This window comes from Crocodylus porosus, unplaced genomic scaffold, assembly GCF_001723895.1.
Source record: "Crocodylus porosus isolate Cpor-Errol unplaced genomic scaffold, CroPor_comp1, whole genome shotgun sequence".
NCBI classification, from domain to species: domain Eukaryota; kingdom Metazoa; phylum Chordata; order Crocodylia; family Crocodylidae; genus Crocodylus; species Crocodylus porosus.
This window is the reverse complement of record NW_017728906.1, coordinates 36041716-36060335: the sequence shown is the minus strand read 5'-3', so window position 1 is coordinate 36060335 and position 18620 is coordinate 36041716. Positions and strand designations below refer to the sequence as shown.

Here is an 18620-nt window from a genome sequence, read left to right as displayed (position 1 = left end):
TTAATAACTTTTATTATTCTTAATATCTTTAAACAACTCTTAATTTTGAATCTAAACTTTTTCCCAGCATTCTTCTAAATCAATGGTGCTCAATCTATCTGGCCTTGCCAGCCAAAAGACTGCCACAGGGCTGCTCCAAGAGGCAGATCCCATGGGTGGGGTTGGTCCACAGGCCTGATCACTGCAGAGTGGATCAGTGCCCGGAATATGACCCTGAGCACCAGATCAGGCCTCACGTGCCAAATGTGGCTATGGAGCAACCCTGAATGCCAGATCCAGCAGCAGAATGACACTGCAGGTCGATGTTATCTGGAGCATGGGGCCATGTCATCTGACTGGCAGGGCTCCCTAGGGGAGAAATTTGGAGGTGGGCGAGCAATGGCAGTGTTAATTGCTGCAGCTTCCAGAGCTGTGGCAGATTATGCTGCCACTGTTTCCCTGCTACCAAATTTCTGTAGCTGTGGGGTGCCTTGAGGGCCAGATGACATGTTTCTACAGGCCAGATCTGCCCCACTGGCCATACCACGACCAGCACAGCTTGAGGTACTTATAAGAATCACTGATGGCTTTAAGATAGCTGACAGTCTTCTCTTCCTTTGAAAAATCCTTGCTTCTTTGAAAAACCAGTCACACCTTTTTTAAATGACCACGTGACCACTTGCAATCTGTGACAAAAATGTAGTTTAGATTTCAAGTGTGAAAAAAAATCTTAAAACTTTTCTATTTCTGTCACAGGGAACTCTGAATTTAATACATTATCCTAATCATTTCTGTGTCTCAAATATATTGCAACATGAACCAGAGCAGACAGGTTTGTATGATTTTTACATGCTTGAAAATTTAGCCTCTCTCTCTTAAAATTAAAACCTCCCTCACATGTATTATTAATAGACTATGCTATTTTAGTCAGAATTTCATAACCTGAAAGTTACTTTACAGATTAGCTGCCACCTAAGATGTAATTTTCCTCTTATTTGGATTTTTGTATCGACTCATCTGGAAAAAATGTATAAGCAACAAAAAAAAATGAGCACTGAAATCACACAAGTGATTCAGACAAGGAGCAAAGGGGTGATAATAGTAGCGATTACTCTGCTACTTTTTAATAAAAACTTAAAATAAATGTGATATTAATTTATTTTTTACCCTCTCAAGTCTACAGAACTGCTTTCCATTAAAAAACTGGGTCAGTGAAACAAGCAGGCATATTAGCAAGCAACTTCATACAAACAACTGGTGAGGCCAGACTTCAAAGTAGGCATCAAAATAACTAAATTGTAATAAGTGGCTAACTCTGTAAGCCATTACAAAGCTATGTATATGTGACTAACAGTCAGAATATAAATGCCCTAGCTCACAATTTAGTTTTATTTCTGATCCTCAAGTTTAACTTGAAGGAAACAGAACCAAACGCTACAAAATAAAAACCCATATTTCCTAAGAGTCATAATTACACTATGCTTAGCCTGAGACACACCTGTATAAGTATGGAAGAGCCAATTTGGGCAAGGCTATATTCAATGGCCACTAACAGAAAATCACAATGAAACAGGCTAATCTGGGAGAGAAGTGAGAGAAAACATATAGTACTGAAACCTTGCAAAACCCTCCATGGAAATCTACCATTCAAGCAGAGTATCTACTTGCTTACACTTTACCATGAACATGCTAATGATACATTTGCTGTCTGTAAAATAATTATCCCAGAATAAAAAAACCTTTTTCATTCCAGAATATGGTTCTTACAGGGAAAATTATACTAACATTTCAATAGTAGTACAAGCAGTTATTCATAGTTGGTAGGGTTGGAAGGGACCTGAGCAGATCGTTGATTTATGGGGGAAATTTAAAAACAGCACAATGAAAAGTCAAGTCATGCACAAAAGAGGCAAGTGTGGTACAGTGGTGAGGTTTATTACCAGCTCTACTATGGGCTTGGTGTGTTATCTTGAACAAATCACTTCAGCCTTTCTGTACTGTGGTTTTGTCTAGGCCAGTGGTTCTCAGCCTGCAGCCTGATGAGCATACACCCACTATGGCAAGCAGGTTGAGAAACTGGTCTAGACTGTAATCTCCTTTGACCAGAGACTACACCACTACATGTCTGTACAAGGACCAATACAGCGGGGTCACAAGTGGCTCCTGTTCCTTGTGCAAGGTGACTTTCAAAGGTTATTCAATGTTAACCTAATTTCATAGAAAAATGTATCATGACTTCATAGGTTAGGTTGCAACAAAGCTTCCAATTTAAGCCTTATCTGTCACTGTGACTAACTCACAGAACTAACATTTCCCTCTGAAAACTGCAGTTATCTATGTAGAATAAGTCAATTTTCCCCCCATTAACAACTATGAGGAAAGGTAACACTACGAACAGCTTAAAAATGATGCTTTTTAAAAGTTCTAGAATGCAGCATGATTCTTCAACCTGCTCTATGAAAGACAGCGATGTACAGAGCTTGAAAAATCTAATCAACCAGGAAAAAGAAAAGAAGCCACTGGCTTCTAAGAGAGAAAGGTAGGAAGAAAAAAAGCCATCCACACTGACCCTTTTAGCATAAAGAAGAGAGAAAATAGAGGGTACATCCACTGCCAATGTATAAGGGGTCTGACTGGCCACACTCGCTGCTTAGGTGATGGGCAGGGGGGGTAGGTGGGAGCACCAGTCCTCCCAAGTGTTGGAGGGGGGGCGGGAGCGCCATGGTGCTCCCAGAAGTGGCTGCAGCGATTGGCTGCTTCATAATCAGCTGCACGGGACCTCCCCCAGTCAGCGAGATTGGCCCCCCTGGCCGCTGACTGGTTGCTGGGGGAGAGGGGGCACATGCCCCCCCCCGACCAAGGCGGCAGCAGTTGCCCATGGGTACATCCAGAAGATCAGCAGGGGGAAAATCCTGTGAAGGGGACTAAGCATTATAGATAAGAGGGCCACAAACATTATTGAAAGGCTGCAGAATTAACTGGGAAAAATACTAATTTGTTTGGAGACAGACAACATTACAAATATTTAAGAGGTTGGAAGTGGTATCTGTTAACGTAAAAATCCATCTGTGGAGAAAAATGTAAGGCATTTTTTCACCCAGGACAGCACCCCTAAATCTTCAACCTGGTAGAAACTTTGCAAACATTTTCAAGCTTTGACCATACTTGCAAACCTATAAATGTTCATTCATTGCATAATTTTGGAATAAGAAGAGGAATCTGAAGGGAGACTAGCACTGGCAATATTCACAGCTGCTGACAGGATCTCTAGTCAGCTAGCAGCAAGGACAGTGAGAACACAGAGTACAAAAAATTTCAGAGGAAACTGGAGCTGGAGGTAGTCTCTGACCCTACTGAAAAAGAAGTAGTAAGACGTGCTGGTGTTACTGCTAAAATAGCATCTGTCATGCAGCCTGTACTAGAGTTACCCCTCCCAATGTTACTGCTCACCCATCTAATTATTCAGTGTACAGTATATTGTAACACTTAGGATTTTGCCTCCCTTTCAAACTATTTCATGAAATTTCAGAGGAAGTCTTCTCTTCATGCACATCTTAAATTTTTCATTCATAAAGACATTATGCATATGTTACACATTAATATAGTCAAGAGCAGCGAAGTGTTTACAAACATTCTTCAAGAGGGAAATACAGATTATACAAGGTCATGGATTGGCTTCTAGCTTTCTGAACTTCTGTCACTATAGTTATCTCCACATGTAGCCAGGTGTAAGGACCATTAAGCCTCTTCACCCCACAAACCAACTACATTGCCACTAAATATGTCATTTTATTACAATGTTCTTGTAGTTAAAGTTTAACTGACTTTTCTTTTTCTATGTGATCATCCTGCCATTCCAAGCTTGGAGGCCAAAGCTTTGATCAACTCAGATTAGTCAAGGACTGGAGCTACTTTTGTAACTTAATGAATGCTCCTCTACCTTTCCTTTTGTCCACCCTTTCTTCTCTTTCTTTAGCTTATTTTGCAAGTGGTTCAATTTCCAAGCTGCAGTTTAAGTCCTGGCCTATGAGAGCTAACATTTACCCCATTATCAGATTGGTATGGACTATGCAGTTAAATGCCTTCCTCACAGCAGAGGCCATGGCCCTGTACCTGGGATTTCTTAAGCATATGTTGACAATGTGTCATAAAAGCAGGATTTTGGGTGCCATGGCTCTCCTGCTTTCCCCTGTGGCAGGTTGGAGTGTTAGGTCTGTGTGATGATAGTCTTATTCAGAGTTTAGATTATGTTTTGTTCCAGATGGTTTGGATAGGGATGATCCTGCCTCAGGCACGGGGTTGGACTAGATGGCCTCTGGAGATCCTAGGATTCTAACATCTAGAGAGAACATGACCACAGCTACTGAAATAGGATTAAAATAAAGTGATCCTATAGGAGAAGCACTGAAAATGACTTGCCATCAGTTACAACAATTGTAGCTATTTAGACTACAGCAGCACTCCAAAGGTCTTTTTTCCTCCTCCTGATGTAAATCTATGCAATGTATTCTGGTCTTGGACCTTCCCTAGTTAAACGGGAATCAACTGCTGGGCCAAAATGTGAAACTAAAATCATTAAGGCAATCATGCTTTTAAAATGTGCAAAAATCAAAACACAGACATCTGGAAGACTCTTAACTCAGCTATAAAGTGAACACTTTTGGAGAGAGAAAAAAAACTACACATGTCTCAAATCCCTAAGATTACCTTAAAAGACCTCTGTGCATCAAATCCCCATTCACTTCACTTGGAATTCTGTTTGCAAAGAAACTTCAGGATTGCATGTTTTATAGTTTCCATATATATAACCTTACCTTACATAACACACACACTCATACCCCCACCCTCCCTGAGAGTCAAAAAAACACTGCCACCTTTACCTGCCAAGAGCAGAGTTGGGTGCTTTTACTACAGGAATGACTTTTCCATACTTGCTTGAGGATTAACACTGCTGCAGCACAAAAGCCCCAACGGTTTCAACTCTGATCCAAATGAGTAAAAAATCTGTTCGTTGTTATAAATAAAATCTATTTTATTTGCAGCTATACATTTGGTTAATCTAGGATCTTAGGGCTTCTCTTTTTTGTTTGTAATATAGTCTTTTAAAGGCATTTAAATTCACCAGACTGTTTTCGCAAGTAAGCCAGCCCACTACTGTACTTTGCTGAGTAGGATTTTAAGAGACGCGTAAGTAGGCTTAACAAAGTCTGGGTAACCAGCACTTGATGGGATACGAAAAATATTATCTGACGGGGAAACTGCAATAAATAGCCTCTTGCACCAGCTAGGAGGAAATGAGAGATAAATGTTCAGAATATTATTTCAACAAATATTGTATTGATTTGCCTAACATAAAAATCTACATCTCCCACAGGTCTATAAAGACATCCAGTGAACAAAATACTAATACATTTCAGCAGTCAACTGAATACAATTCAATATTTTTTAATTTAAATATTCAACATAACCTTATATCTGATCTTTACAAAGATAGGTAACTAGCAATTTTAAGTTTACAAGTATATTTTTGTTGAGAGAGTCAAAACTTAAAGAGTTCACGTTGCATCCACGTAGTATTTGCCAGATTATATATGTTATCCAAAATGCAGAACACTACATTTAAAACACAAGCACCTAATTCAGAAATACAGATTAATAGTTTCTTTTAAAAAATTCAGAGGAATGTTGAAGTTGTAAAAGTAAACAGTCAAGAAGCATAACTGCAAGGGCTCTGATAGCAACATTATGATACCCACACATGGCACTCACACTAGACAAATTATTAATAGTGCACAGGAAAGTAAATACACAATATGGGTAAGTAATATTGCTATGGAAACCTTAAAATGATTGCATCCCTTGACTTGAGGCCTAATTTTGTCTTTTCACAAAAGGGTGAGGCCTAAGAAATTTTTCAAGGTTACTCCATGGTGCTTCCACCAAATCTTCCCTTTAAGGGTAACAGATAGAAGGCCTATGGCAGTCATGGGTCTTAGGAAAAAGAAACTTTTGAGTTTCACTACTCACTGAGGACTTTTTCTTCAGAAGTGCTCTACTGCCCCATACCATAGCTTCTGAAGCAGCTGTGCTATTCTTGAAAGTGATACAGCTCTTCCCATCACTTGCTGAGGTTATGGGAGATCTGATAAAGGTAGGCTGGGTTTTTTTATGGGTTGTGTTTTTTGTTGTTTTTTTTTACAGCCTCTCATAATGTAACCAGGATCACACAATATGCTGTTCTATGAGAATAAAGCATGTAACATACAGCATAAAACAGAAATAAAATTTAAAGTTTCTAAACATAATGGCCAGAACAATAAGACTTTCTTGTTTAATATTTAAATAGTATGTACAAAAGGCAAATATAACCACTAGTACCTTGTTCAAGTCGTAACAAGTATGGAAGGCATACAGTAAATCCTACTCTCACCTAGGCAATAAGTAAAGATAAGATCAGAGTCCACATTTTGATTCATATAAAAGGTGGTTCTAGCGCCTTCTTATTAAATACTAACTTAAACACTGCACACTCATCTGTTTATGGTAAAGTGAAGCACATAACTGGAGATGGTTCATCACTCAGATTGAGATAGATGTGTACTGCCTGTGTAGGGCATGGAGACCTTTAGAAAGGAGTCTAAGTAGTTGACGCAGCCCAGAAGAACTGCCAGGCACTGCAGCATTGCATCTTCCATTGCCAATGACTGGAAGAAAGAAACGCTCAAATGTAAACAGGCATTCATATGCAAGACTTGTCCAGTGCACACTGACTAGACAGGGACCGACAAGGACTGGAACATGACAAAAAATGTGAAACAGTTCTCAAGAACCTGGTCCTAGTTCTGTGCCACTTTTTTTTAAGGCCCTCAGAGTAAATTCTTGATAAATCCAGCCTACTTTCACAAGAGCTGCTTACATTAATTTTCTAGTTTTTACCTACCGCAGATGTACTATTAATAGAGAGATTAACCTTAAATATTTGAATTACCACTGTTATTTAATCTTTGTATGTAGCCAAGAATTGCATTTAAACATTTTTTGTAAACTTGGTGTTATTTTAAAGAATTTTTAAATAACTAATCTTTGTAAATGTCAGGGTTTAGGAGGAAATGCAAGATGTGCAACAACTGCATTATGTACCCAGTTACCTAATATGGACTTTTCTCGATAGTATTATTTTAAACTACTAAGTGGAAAAGTTGTGTCATTCTTATTACGTATAGAAATTCAGTTTAGATGCATATAGAATACATGTTTAGATGGACAGGCCAATATTTTCAAAATCAAGTACCTAAATATGGATTTAGAATCTGCAATTTAGCTATCAAAATAACCTGATTTTCAACTATGCATTTAATTTACAATTCCCACCCACCCCCAACAAAATAAAATAAAAACCACCACCACCACCATCACCAAAGGTAGTCAGCCTCTCTTGGTAACATGCCTCATATCTGACCTACAAGGATATTTGGCCACTAGAAAGCTAACTGAGAACATTAATATATGCCAAATAGCTATTAGATTAAAATCACTTTCAGACATTATGGATCTGGGCCAAATTCAAACAGGTGATCTAGAACAGTGTTTCTCAACCTTTTAACTAGCAAGTACCCCCTAATTTCTGATAATAAGTACCCCAACACTCAATTTTCCAGCAGATGTTATATTTCCAAACTAATGTGTGCCATATGTTGGAAGAAGGGCTGTGTATATCAGGCCATGATATGACAGATATCTGATCGGGTGTAGGTAGGGTTGCCACCTTTTACACCAGCAGTGCACAACTCAAGTATGTACTTGGGCTAGAGGTGATATTGGCCAAAGCTAGGAGGGCTGGACCCAATGCAGTACAAAGCATAGCACACCAAATTATTACTGGCCAAATTTTTTGCCATAGTGTTGAGAGGAGGAAGGGGAGGGAGACAGAGGAAAAAGAGGGTGAGAGAGAGTGTTGGGGTACCCACATACCCCCTGCCCTGTGTCTCGCATACCCACAGGGGCACACATAGCACAGGTTGAGAAACTATGATCTAGAAGCTAAAAACTGCATCTTGTTTACTGCCAATTACATCAACTATTCAGCCCTAGCTGAGATATTCAGGAATTCAATAAGGAGCTATGAATTTGCTGCTCTAATGACGGAGAATAACATTTTATATTGTAGAGAATTTTCAAAAATCCATGCAAGGAATGTCCAGTTTACACATTTTGGCTTGAAGGAATAGGCAACCGTAAGCACCTCAGCCATCAGAGGAACTTTAAACAGTTTTTCAGGAAGAATGAGAAAACTGCTGGCTGAAGAAGCCTCATTTACCTAAATAGTCACTGATGCATACCAGTAAGAGACAAGGCAAAGATTAAGGTAATTCAGATCATTTAGCTTCATCTCTATTTATCCTGGATGCTCCCTTTTAAAGAGAATGTAAACTACTATAAAAGGACATATACAACCTATCCCCCCCACAACTACTATAAAATGCATGCCATGGTATTGCGACCCACTGTATTCTAAGCAGTTAGAGCAGATCTGTAACCTTAAGCACACTCAAACTTTAGATAAGATCTGACCTATGATCTCAGTAGTGAAAAGACACACTAAATGCCTTTGTTAAATTATTCAGTTTACCTTCTCTTATCTTACAACAACATTGCTTTGTATTGACTACTGCCAGAGAGAAACAGTGGCCTCTGTTTCAAGAATAATATTAATGAGATTTTTAATCTATCTAAATTACTTAAAGATATATTAATGCCAAGAATTTGCAATTTATGTTCAGAGCCAAAGTTGTAGGGCATAAACCTTAACAAAAAGGTATTATGATCAAAAAGTCTGTTAAATCAATTATAACTTTTTAGAAGGGTCTTGCAAACTTATCTGCACCTTCACTAATTTTGCTGAAATACATAGGCACCTATATATACATGAGGGCTGATAACTAGCAGTTCATATACATCTGTGTTATTAAACTATGTGAAGAGTTCACTTAAGAAAGGAACTCGGAAATTTCTACTGTCATCCAATAAACAGCTACAAAGAGTTGCAAGATACCGCCTTCTGTTATAGGAAGCAAAAACAGCCTTTTTCTAGGCTCTCAGCATGAAGTTATGCCAAACTAGTTGCTCTACAACATCAAAAAGGCTCAACCAGGAGCCTTCTCTCATCTTAAAAAAAAAATCTTCCCCTTAAGCTCGCATACAGAATTCTAGGAACAGCAGTATTACAAACAGAGTCATAGACACTTGAGCTGGAAGGGACCCCGGAGGATCATCGAGTCAAGCCCCCTGCCCTAATCTTTGATGAACGCTCAAGTCTTTGCGTAACTTTAAGAAAAATGTGTACAATTGTCAAAATTCTTGTAAAAAACCCTTAGCTTGCTATGTTACTAATTGCTTAGAAGCAGCAAAAGCCATGAAGTATTCGTCTACAATTGTTTTATAGTTAACTGCAAACTTCACAGAACTGCCTGAAAGCACTACTACATAAAATTGTAAGATGTTTTACTCACAAATATGTTAAAGCCACGTGGTACTAGCGCTGATTACTAATTCAAGGCATCATTTAAATATAAACTATAATTTGGGAAATTTATTAGTTACCTGACAATGCCAGATACCTTCCTTACCAAGTTCAGAAAAACTAAGCTCCCCTCTCCAAAGACAGTCAAAAATGGATGACAAATTATTTTGTGGTGTTTTCAGTTTAAGAAAATTTCTAAGAATTATTCATGTTGAGAAAAACATTTGGAAGACAAAAATATTTTCTATACAATCTACAGGAAATGAAGGTGTTTGAGACTTGTACAAAACTGGAATTTAACTCTTATTAAACCTTAAGGCAGTGGTTCTCAACCTACATCCCGCATGTTAGCACACTGCCCATGTGACATCCTGTTAATAAAAAAAAAGTGAAGATTTTCCCCACACCAGCTGTATCGCCACAATGAGTCACCCCCTGCCTGCCCGGCACCAACTGGGGCTCAACTCCACGCCACTGCTGCCGCCGGGGTCCCTCGCTATGTCAGGGAGTGACTCACCCTGTGGGAAATACACTGTCATGGGGCTCCCAGCAGCAGCACTGAGCATCTCTGTCCACTGGCATTGTGTCCCGCTCGCTTGGCTATGGAGGCTCTAGGGGGAGCCCGAAGCAGGGCAGGGAGCCCCAAGTCTGCAGTGGGCAGCACACATCTGCCCCCTCCCCATAAGCTTCGCTCCAGCTGTGCTGCCTGGGGGGAGCATTAGAGGGAGACAGGTTCTAAGCTCCACTTCGGCTGCAGCAACTGCTGCCTCCTGTGGGCAGTAGCCAGGGCTCAGGCACTGATGCAGGTGGCTGCAGACCCTGGTCCCATAGCCCTGGCAACTGGGGGCCCCTCAGCTGTGGGGTGCAGCCGACATAGCACATTGAGAGCTGCAAGTGTGGCCTGCTATGGCAAATAGGTTGAGAACCACTGCTTTAAGGAAATCAAAGGAATCACGCAAAAATGGACTGAATAGAAGAAAGAGTGGCAATCCTTAAAAAAAAGTGTTCTGAGAGTTTCTTCCATAAAAGCAAAGGCAATTAAATCCTTGTTGCATATGTATTAGCAAAGTGTAAATTCACGATCTGAAAATGTTACCAGCACCAGCCTGTGAAGGTGTTGAGTCAATGAAAGGATTACTGCACCTAAAAATTAAAGCCAACTAAACTATTAAAGCTGTGTTCCATCTCCAGCAAAATTATATTAGGGCACGGATACCTTCAATTAAACGATATGTTTTACTTCCATTTTTCTACTTTAACAGCACACCTGTATTGCTCTTATCTCACCTTAGCCTTTTAATCTTATCTTTTTCAAGCAAGCAAAGAAGCCATCAAAGAATGCCAAGATATATCAAGCTTTCACTCTTTTGCATACAGGGGCAATACCAAGATTTTAACCTCATTGGTCAGAGAAAAGCAGCCAAGAAAGTGCCAGAGTATTAGATTTACATCTCCTGTCATGATTTTAATGAAATACTGAAATACTACTGCAATTGAATATAGTTAATTCATCAACAGCTTCTCCTGTTAAACAACAAAATGTATAGATTGAATAATTTGAATTAAAAATTCTTTGTAGTCTTTCATTTGCTGACTTAGGTCAGCTCATTAGAATTAAAACCACTCACCTTTTATAAACAATTAGTATTATCAGTGATTAGGGACCTACCTAAATCACAGCGAGACAAAGGGATTTTTGTGGGCTGCTCACAGTGCCTGGAGCTAATTTTGCTGTGTTTTCACAGCAAGCCTCTCTTTACTGCTGATTGGCTGAGGGGCCCCACTGGCCCCATGCCTTGCCTGCTGCTGATTGGCTGAGGGGCAAAAACTGCGGCATAATTAAATAGCAAAGTCCATGGAAATATCAAATAAATTACTGCATTATAAATCTCAGTGTTAAATTTAAATCTAAATTGAAATATATGTATATAAATTTATATACAACGTAAAATTGTAACTAATATCATCATAATTTATTATTAGCATTCTACCAAAAGTTTAGTAATACTAAATAATGCTAACCTTGATAGAAACAATTCATGTTAGTTGTTAAAGGCTAGCATGCAGTATCCACTGGCAGTTGTGGCTGACATCTTCTGTCTCTGTAGTATAATAAACACTTGTTCATATACTGAGATTGCACATTCTGTGTCCACTGAATTGGTTGGAACGGTAAGGCAGCATTTTGCCAAGTTGCAGACATGTGGAAACCAATAAAAAGCAGACTCCCAGAACAGTCATTGTCAAAGGCATCTAGAACCCTTTGACAAAGTACATGTAAGCAGCACATTCCTTGTCATGCTCTTCCTGCCATCCAGGGACTGATTGTAGTAGCTGAGGCTCAAAACTCAGAAAAGGCACCCAACTGGGGTAAAAAATGTAAACAAAACTAAAAAAAGGAGGCAGTGGGTTGTTTAAATCGTTGTAGTAGTGACTGATCATACTCGTAGTACTGATTCAACTTTGCAGCTATTGCCTGGAACAGTTCTGGTCTCCACTGGTTTTTACATTGATAGTTTGAAAGCTGCTGTGATGCCATGTCTTCAACCCAACTTATCATACCCATCAGCTTGTTGTGTGCTTGGTGGATCAAAGCCTGCAGGCTTTCAAGCCATGTCAGAAGCTCCATGAACCGGATCACATTTTCAACCACAAACTTAACTTGGTCTTCAATGTCGCACTATCTTAAGAGATCATGTAGTTTAAGCAGACACCGTGTGCTGGGTGTGATTTCAAGATCCTCGCACATAAACTGCTGGTAGTACTTCATAATCATGGTGTGGTAACAAACTGCTTTAAACCACGAATTCCACCCTGTAAGCACTGGCTCTGGTGGAATGCCAGTCGCATGTAGATCCCTGCTTTCATTGGCAATGGACTCACTGTATCAAAGCTTATGACCTGGACAAGGTTGGAACGCTTTTTTAAAAGAGGAACCCCAGGAGATCCACACCAGGAAAATGTATGCGCCAGATGTCACTTACTAAAGAAAGGATGTGAACATTGCAGGTGACATGAATTGCATTGGGCATCATTTCTTGGAGCACATCAGAGAAAGCTTTGCACATATACATTGCATTATCAGATAGAAATGCTACTATCTTCTAAGCTGCTACTAATTCTAAGCTGCAGTTTACAAAAGCCTCCACTGCAGCTTGTGCCACGATAGAAATATTGACAGATGCAAGATGAACCGGCTCTGTTTGAAACCCAGGCAGGTCGTGGTTTGTCCAGCTCCCAGAAATATACAGAACCTAGTTATCTTGGGCATCTGTTGCTTCATCTGCTACAATCAAGACTGATTCATATTCTGCCAATGCAGGTTTTGTAGATAGAACATGCAAAGCAATTACTCCTGGTAGATAATCTTGGCAAAGTTTGTTCACACATGGGAAACTGCCAGCATTTGGCACATGTTTGTTCAAGTAGTCCCTTAATTTAGGGTTATCAATTTTCTCCAGAGGAATGTTGGCAGCTGTGACTGCCTCCACTAGCACAAGTGTAGCTTCTCTTCTTGTTAAACTGTTTTCAGTGGTTCATGGACTATTTCCTCGATCTTTAGGGCTCTAACCTTCAGCCTCTATAGCAGCCTTTCGCTTTATATGCAGATCGGATGCTGTTTTTCCTCTACGCATCCAGAGTCACATTGCATGATGAACAAAAAAAATTACCACCCAGGCAAATTTCCTACAGGGAACTGCCTTACATGATCCCGAGCTGGAATGTATTTAGCTTTCTTGGATTTACTTCCACTCATCACCTTCAGACTGCAGCACTGCTGCAGCATTGCATCTGACTTCTTAAAAGATGACACCAAAAACCTTTTCCTTTCCTGACTGGCGCCTTCACTGAGTCTACTAGCTCAGCATCTCTCTCTCAGACCCTGTGCCTTATGGCTGCAGGGATTGCCACACTTTCTTTGTATTCCAGTAAGCTTTTTTTTTTCCAAGCAAGTCTGTGAAAAATCAGGGGAAATGCTATTTTTCACAGTAATCACGGATACTGCCATTTTTCACAGTTTCCATGAAAATTGTGAAATTGCAATTTAATTAGGTCCCTATAAATGATAAGTCAAACCTACCTGCACAAGTTTCCTTTGCCCATCTATAAAGCTGTTTAAGTTATAAGATACATCAAAACAGCACTCTCCACTAATTTTGGAAACCTTACTTTTGTTTATTTTCAGCTAAACACCCCATGACACACGGGCCCAGTTTTGAAAGGTGTAATCTCAGTTCAGAGCTCTCCACAGATGCATACAAACAGGGACTGTAACTAACAGAACCATAGTTTTTATTTATTCTTTAATAAAAATTAGTCAATAATGTTGGTTATATAGCTTATTTTCAGTCATGGTATCTTCTAAAGCACAACAAGGAACTCTATACAACTAAAATACTGAGAGTCAGATCCCTGATTTGGCACTGACACACAATTAAGATATGGCCACCCACTTCTTTTATAGACCAATGGTTCCCAAACTATAGTCCAGAGCAAATCTGCAGATTATATAAAGCCTACCCAACAGTTAGATTTTGATAAGGGTACGTTCCCAGTCTGTGAGAAATTTTGAGGGTTGACAGTGGTCTGTTGGTCCAAAACATTTTGGAACCACTGCTCCAGACTATCCATTTTAGGAATTTTAGCATCAAGTACTTGGTACTTAACCTGAATAACCTCTTCCTACCTCACAGACACAAAATAAAAATCCTGCTAGATAAAATTTCAAACCAGAATCAGCTACAAAACTTTATTCTTGTTACAAATTTTTCAAACCAAGGAAAATGATAGAAAAATTATATTTTTCAGGAAATGCCATAATTTGTCTTGGAGTCTGATTCAGCAAAAAGTGGGATACAAAGTTAATATAAGGCATTTCCCCCCTGTTTTTAAATGTGACTGTTAGAAAAATGTTATCCACTGTTTTTGAAGGATGCTCTTCTTCTAGGGGCTGTTGCAATGTCTAATTTTCCTGTACAACTATGACAAACCACACAATTTTATTACTAAATCAAAAATATGAAACCACAAAACAAAGACAACTACAGTCAGGAACAAGCATAAGTTTATGACATGGCAGAAAAACTCACAGAATCCAAAGTCAAGTCACTTTACTGGTGGGCTTAAAACAGAGGGAATATGAATTTGCAGAAGCATGGATTCCAGATTTCCTCACACTATATTCTATCCCTCCATTAATGAATATGGGAAGATAGAAGTGAATGATTTTGCAAGTATAACAGTAAATCTGGGATCTGACAATTTATCTTATTCAAGAAGCTTCAGATTTACCAAATGTTATTGTCTTAAGAGAAGTATATTTCAGAAGGTCATGTTGCTTCTAATAATGGTATTAACATTGAAATTCTGAACAAGTAACAATATAGTAAAATGTTTCTGCTTATGACCAAATTAGCAGCTGATCAACCAAACATTCAGAAAGCAGGCACTAAAGAGACAGGTTACCTTCAGTTGATTATTGAAAATATCAATCTCCTGAAGTTTAGATCTGGTTTCTTTTTCTACTTCATCTAACTGGTCTCGAAGCTGCTGACGTGCTAGTTCCTTGGCTTCTAAGGCTCTTTTGATAGTAAGAAGCGAATCTCCTGTTTTTAAACATATTGTCAAATAAATATTTTCCACCATTGATCGACATTTTTATGCCTCAAAGAGCACTGTTTCTCAACAGGTCAGTTGCAAAATTAAAGAAATGTATTATCAGTATGGATGATACATTGTATAAAAGACTCAAACATATAAAATATACTTACTGTGCAAACTGTTTTGCTGAACTTGTTTTAATTGGTCATTGAGTAGCTGTTTTTCTGGAATTAATCTTCCAAGCATCTGCTGAGACTCCTTTGGAAGGAAACAAGGGAACAGGTGATTGATTTTCAGTAGAACTAGCCACACGCTTCCCAAAGACCGGTTTCCTTTTTACCAACAATGTCTTTTTCAACTCCTACACCAACGAAGAATTACCCATGTAACTTTTATGTGAAAACATTATTCAGTGACAGAACTGCCTACCAGCACATTCAAGCTCCTTAAGAAATTAGTCAACTCAAAGTATCTTACTTTAGGTGCTCCTAAATAATAATAAAATTGGATTTCAGGTAGCTCCAAAGCAAATCCTGAACTGAAAATTTAAAAAAAAAAGTAGGAGAGAGATCAGGATAGACTTCATGGAGTTCTGAATCAGGTTGTTAGTAGCAGCTTACATAAAAAGTAATTTCACCAGGATTAGTATTATTTAAGGATTGCCAATGTTATTAATATTTTTTTAAATTATGACTTTTAAAGAAACCAAAAATTAGGAAACATGTAGACAACCAGGTAAGAAAAAAGTTTTAAATATCTGCTTAGTGCCCTAGTAGACACCACTGCTTTACTAATATCCAGAATGTTGCCAGCAAATAATCTGGAAAACTGCCTGTGAATGAGATTTTCTTCAGTGGATCATAAATAATCCCTGTTGTTTCTGGGGGATAACATTTTTCATTTGAACCTGATACTTTTGTATGCCTTAACCCTCAAAGTCAAGCTGTCAGAACCAATTACGGAAGCCTGATGTGAAATGACTTAGTTTCTAAAAGTGGTCAGGGTGTCAGTATCTCAGTCTTAGGACAAACTTTCTTTTAAGCAGTTTATTTTAGCAGCACAGTGCTGAAGTCACAGTTCTTTGAGGAACTGAGGACCTGACAGCTTGCATTTGTCACAAAGGAGCATGAATGACAACTTAGCCATCAGCACAACCTTTACATAATTGTTTAATCCTATTGCAAGGCCAATGAAAGAACACTGTCATGGCTGTATATAAAGGATTTATTTCATGGCTATCCCAATTTATGTCTGGTGTTCTTTATAACTGTGCCACAACCATATACAACTCTCATATTTGTTACACACTGTAACCATGAACATTTCTAACACTACATTCAAACGTACATTAAGACAGTGCAGTAGAGTCAAGCACTCAAAGTTTATTGCTGCACTGCATTCTCAGTTCTGACATTTCTTAATTTGACCCCCTTGTGCACATGTATTATGATACATACTTTACTTACATCATCCTCTATCCTCCCCCTCTCCCCTTTCCTAGGAACCCATCTCATTTTATAGTTGCACTGCCTACAATACAAATAAGTCTGTTTCAGCCACTCAAGGACATGTTAATGGCTGTATAAGTATGCCATGTAATCCTCCTTTATGAAACACAATAGATGAAATCAGAAATACATAAGATATTTTCTTACTGATGTTGAAAGTTTTCAGAAGTGTACCATGCAGATATTATAGAAGTGAAACTTTAATACTCTCCCCCCCACATGCTTCAGCTTTCCTTTCACAGTCACGGGTAAACTAGTAGCATATGATCAGTACAGAAAAAAAACCACGGAGGATATATGCAGGCAGCCATCCCCACAATTAGCACCTCTATAACACTTAGGATGCGTACAGATGTTTGGGGAGGTTAGATCATATTAAAAATGGCCACCTGATATACCTTAGTTCACCCAGATATGGTCTTTACACTGAGATCTCTCTTATATCAATCTAAGTATGAACTGTACTCAGAAGTCTAAAAATGGCCAACTGATCTAAGTTAATCCTACCTCCAAGGTAGTCTAACTTAGATAGGGTTGGCCATTTTTAGACTGATCTAACTTCCCTTAACTTCTGTACAGTTCCTAGTTCAGCCCTATGGATGGGAAAGGCCAGCTGCTGGCTACTTGCCACTGGGCTATTTTTAGCTCCCCTGGCCTCTCCCACACCCCCAAAACAGACAACTTCCTCCCTAGCCAAGTAACCATCCTCCATCACCTCCCCAAGTCCTCCAAACCCGCAATCCTGCAAGCTGCTCCCAGTTCTGGTTTTACCGCCATTCACCAGTGCTAGGAGCCAAGGAATTAAGTTGGGGAAGGGTTGGCAGGGCGGGGAGGAGTTGTTCATCTGGGGGGGTGAGGGGCTTAAAAATAGCCCCTGGTCCCAGGGGAAAGAGCCCCTCAGTGGACCCCATGAGCTCCCCTGATCCTGCCAAACCCTCCTAGACCTCACCAACCCTCTGCAGACACTGCCTGAACCCAATCTCCCTGACCCTCCCAGAGCCAGCTTGCCTCCCCACCCCCACAACCCCCACTAGCTCCCACAACCCTATCTTACTCAGTAGTGACCATTCTCCCCAAATGTCTATACATACATGTCAAGAGAAAAACTTCTAGCTAATATCTTGTCACATTTCAGTACATTACTTGAAACCACCAACTCTCATGCAATATATCTATGCAACTCTTTCCCACTTCTGCTCATTCCAAACTGTTCCTCCACCTTCACCTTCTGTTTCTTACATTTGCTAATAGAATTTCAGGTGTTCTCAGAAGGACTGTGTTTTAAAAAAATCTGCCCAGTATAATAGGAATCTGAACCCAAACACAGAATTCTAGACATTACTCTAATATAAATAAAGAACCAGCATCATTTGATATGGTAAAATCTTGCTACTTGTTTGCTATTACATTAGACAGGCATTGCAGACTCTCTTATCTTTTCTCACCATCAAGGCCAACCAGTAAACACAGTCATTAGTCCATTTAATGATCTGTGAATTAAGATGTAAAATACTGTAGCTCATTTGTTTCCCCACTCTACAGAGGCGCCTCTGACTTATATCATGTACTGTCATGCTTAAAAGCTGAAGGCTTCTATTTGTTATTTGTATACATTGTATATCCACTTTATGTTGCCCTTACTAGGCTCTTATTTTTCTCACTCTGTAGAGAAAACTTCACTGTTTGTATAGAAATCTGTTTTTACACTGGCTAAATAAAACCTTTTAGTCTGTACCAAAGTACACGTCTAGGCAAGCATCCTGGAGCCTCAATGACCAGGTATTACAACAGTCACTATATTATGCTCTACTTCATTTTCAAAGCATAAACCTAGAGAGTGGGAAGCTCATGAGCTCCACAAGACTTTGGATTTAGGTCTATGGTCATGCTCATGTTTTAAGAGAATGAATTCTGTTGTCTAGGCATTCTCAGGACTAAATTTTCATTTCTTTAGTTTGGCTTGGCTTTCCCTCAATTTTTGTACACACTAAAATATGACCACAAGTAAATAA

The 18620-nt window shown here is 39.2% G+C and overlaps 1 protein-coding gene across 2 annotated transcripts in view; it reads right to left on the bottom strand.

Annotated features, from left to right (window-relative positions):
- Window positions 1-18620, bottom strand: part of ITSN1 (intersectin 1) — a 182633-nt gene that overhangs the window by 74987 nt on the left and 89026 nt on the right. For both annotated transcript variants that reach the window (XM_019528885.1, XM_019528884.1), the window contains exons 15-16: window positions 15271-15358; window positions 14966-15105 (exon numbers count right to left, since the gene is read on the bottom strand). In XM_019528885.1, coding sequence (XP_019384430.1) covers window positions 14966-15105; window positions 15271-15358 — 228 coding nt within the window. The remainder of the gene's footprint in view (window positions 1-14965; window positions 15106-15270; window positions 15359-18620) is intronic.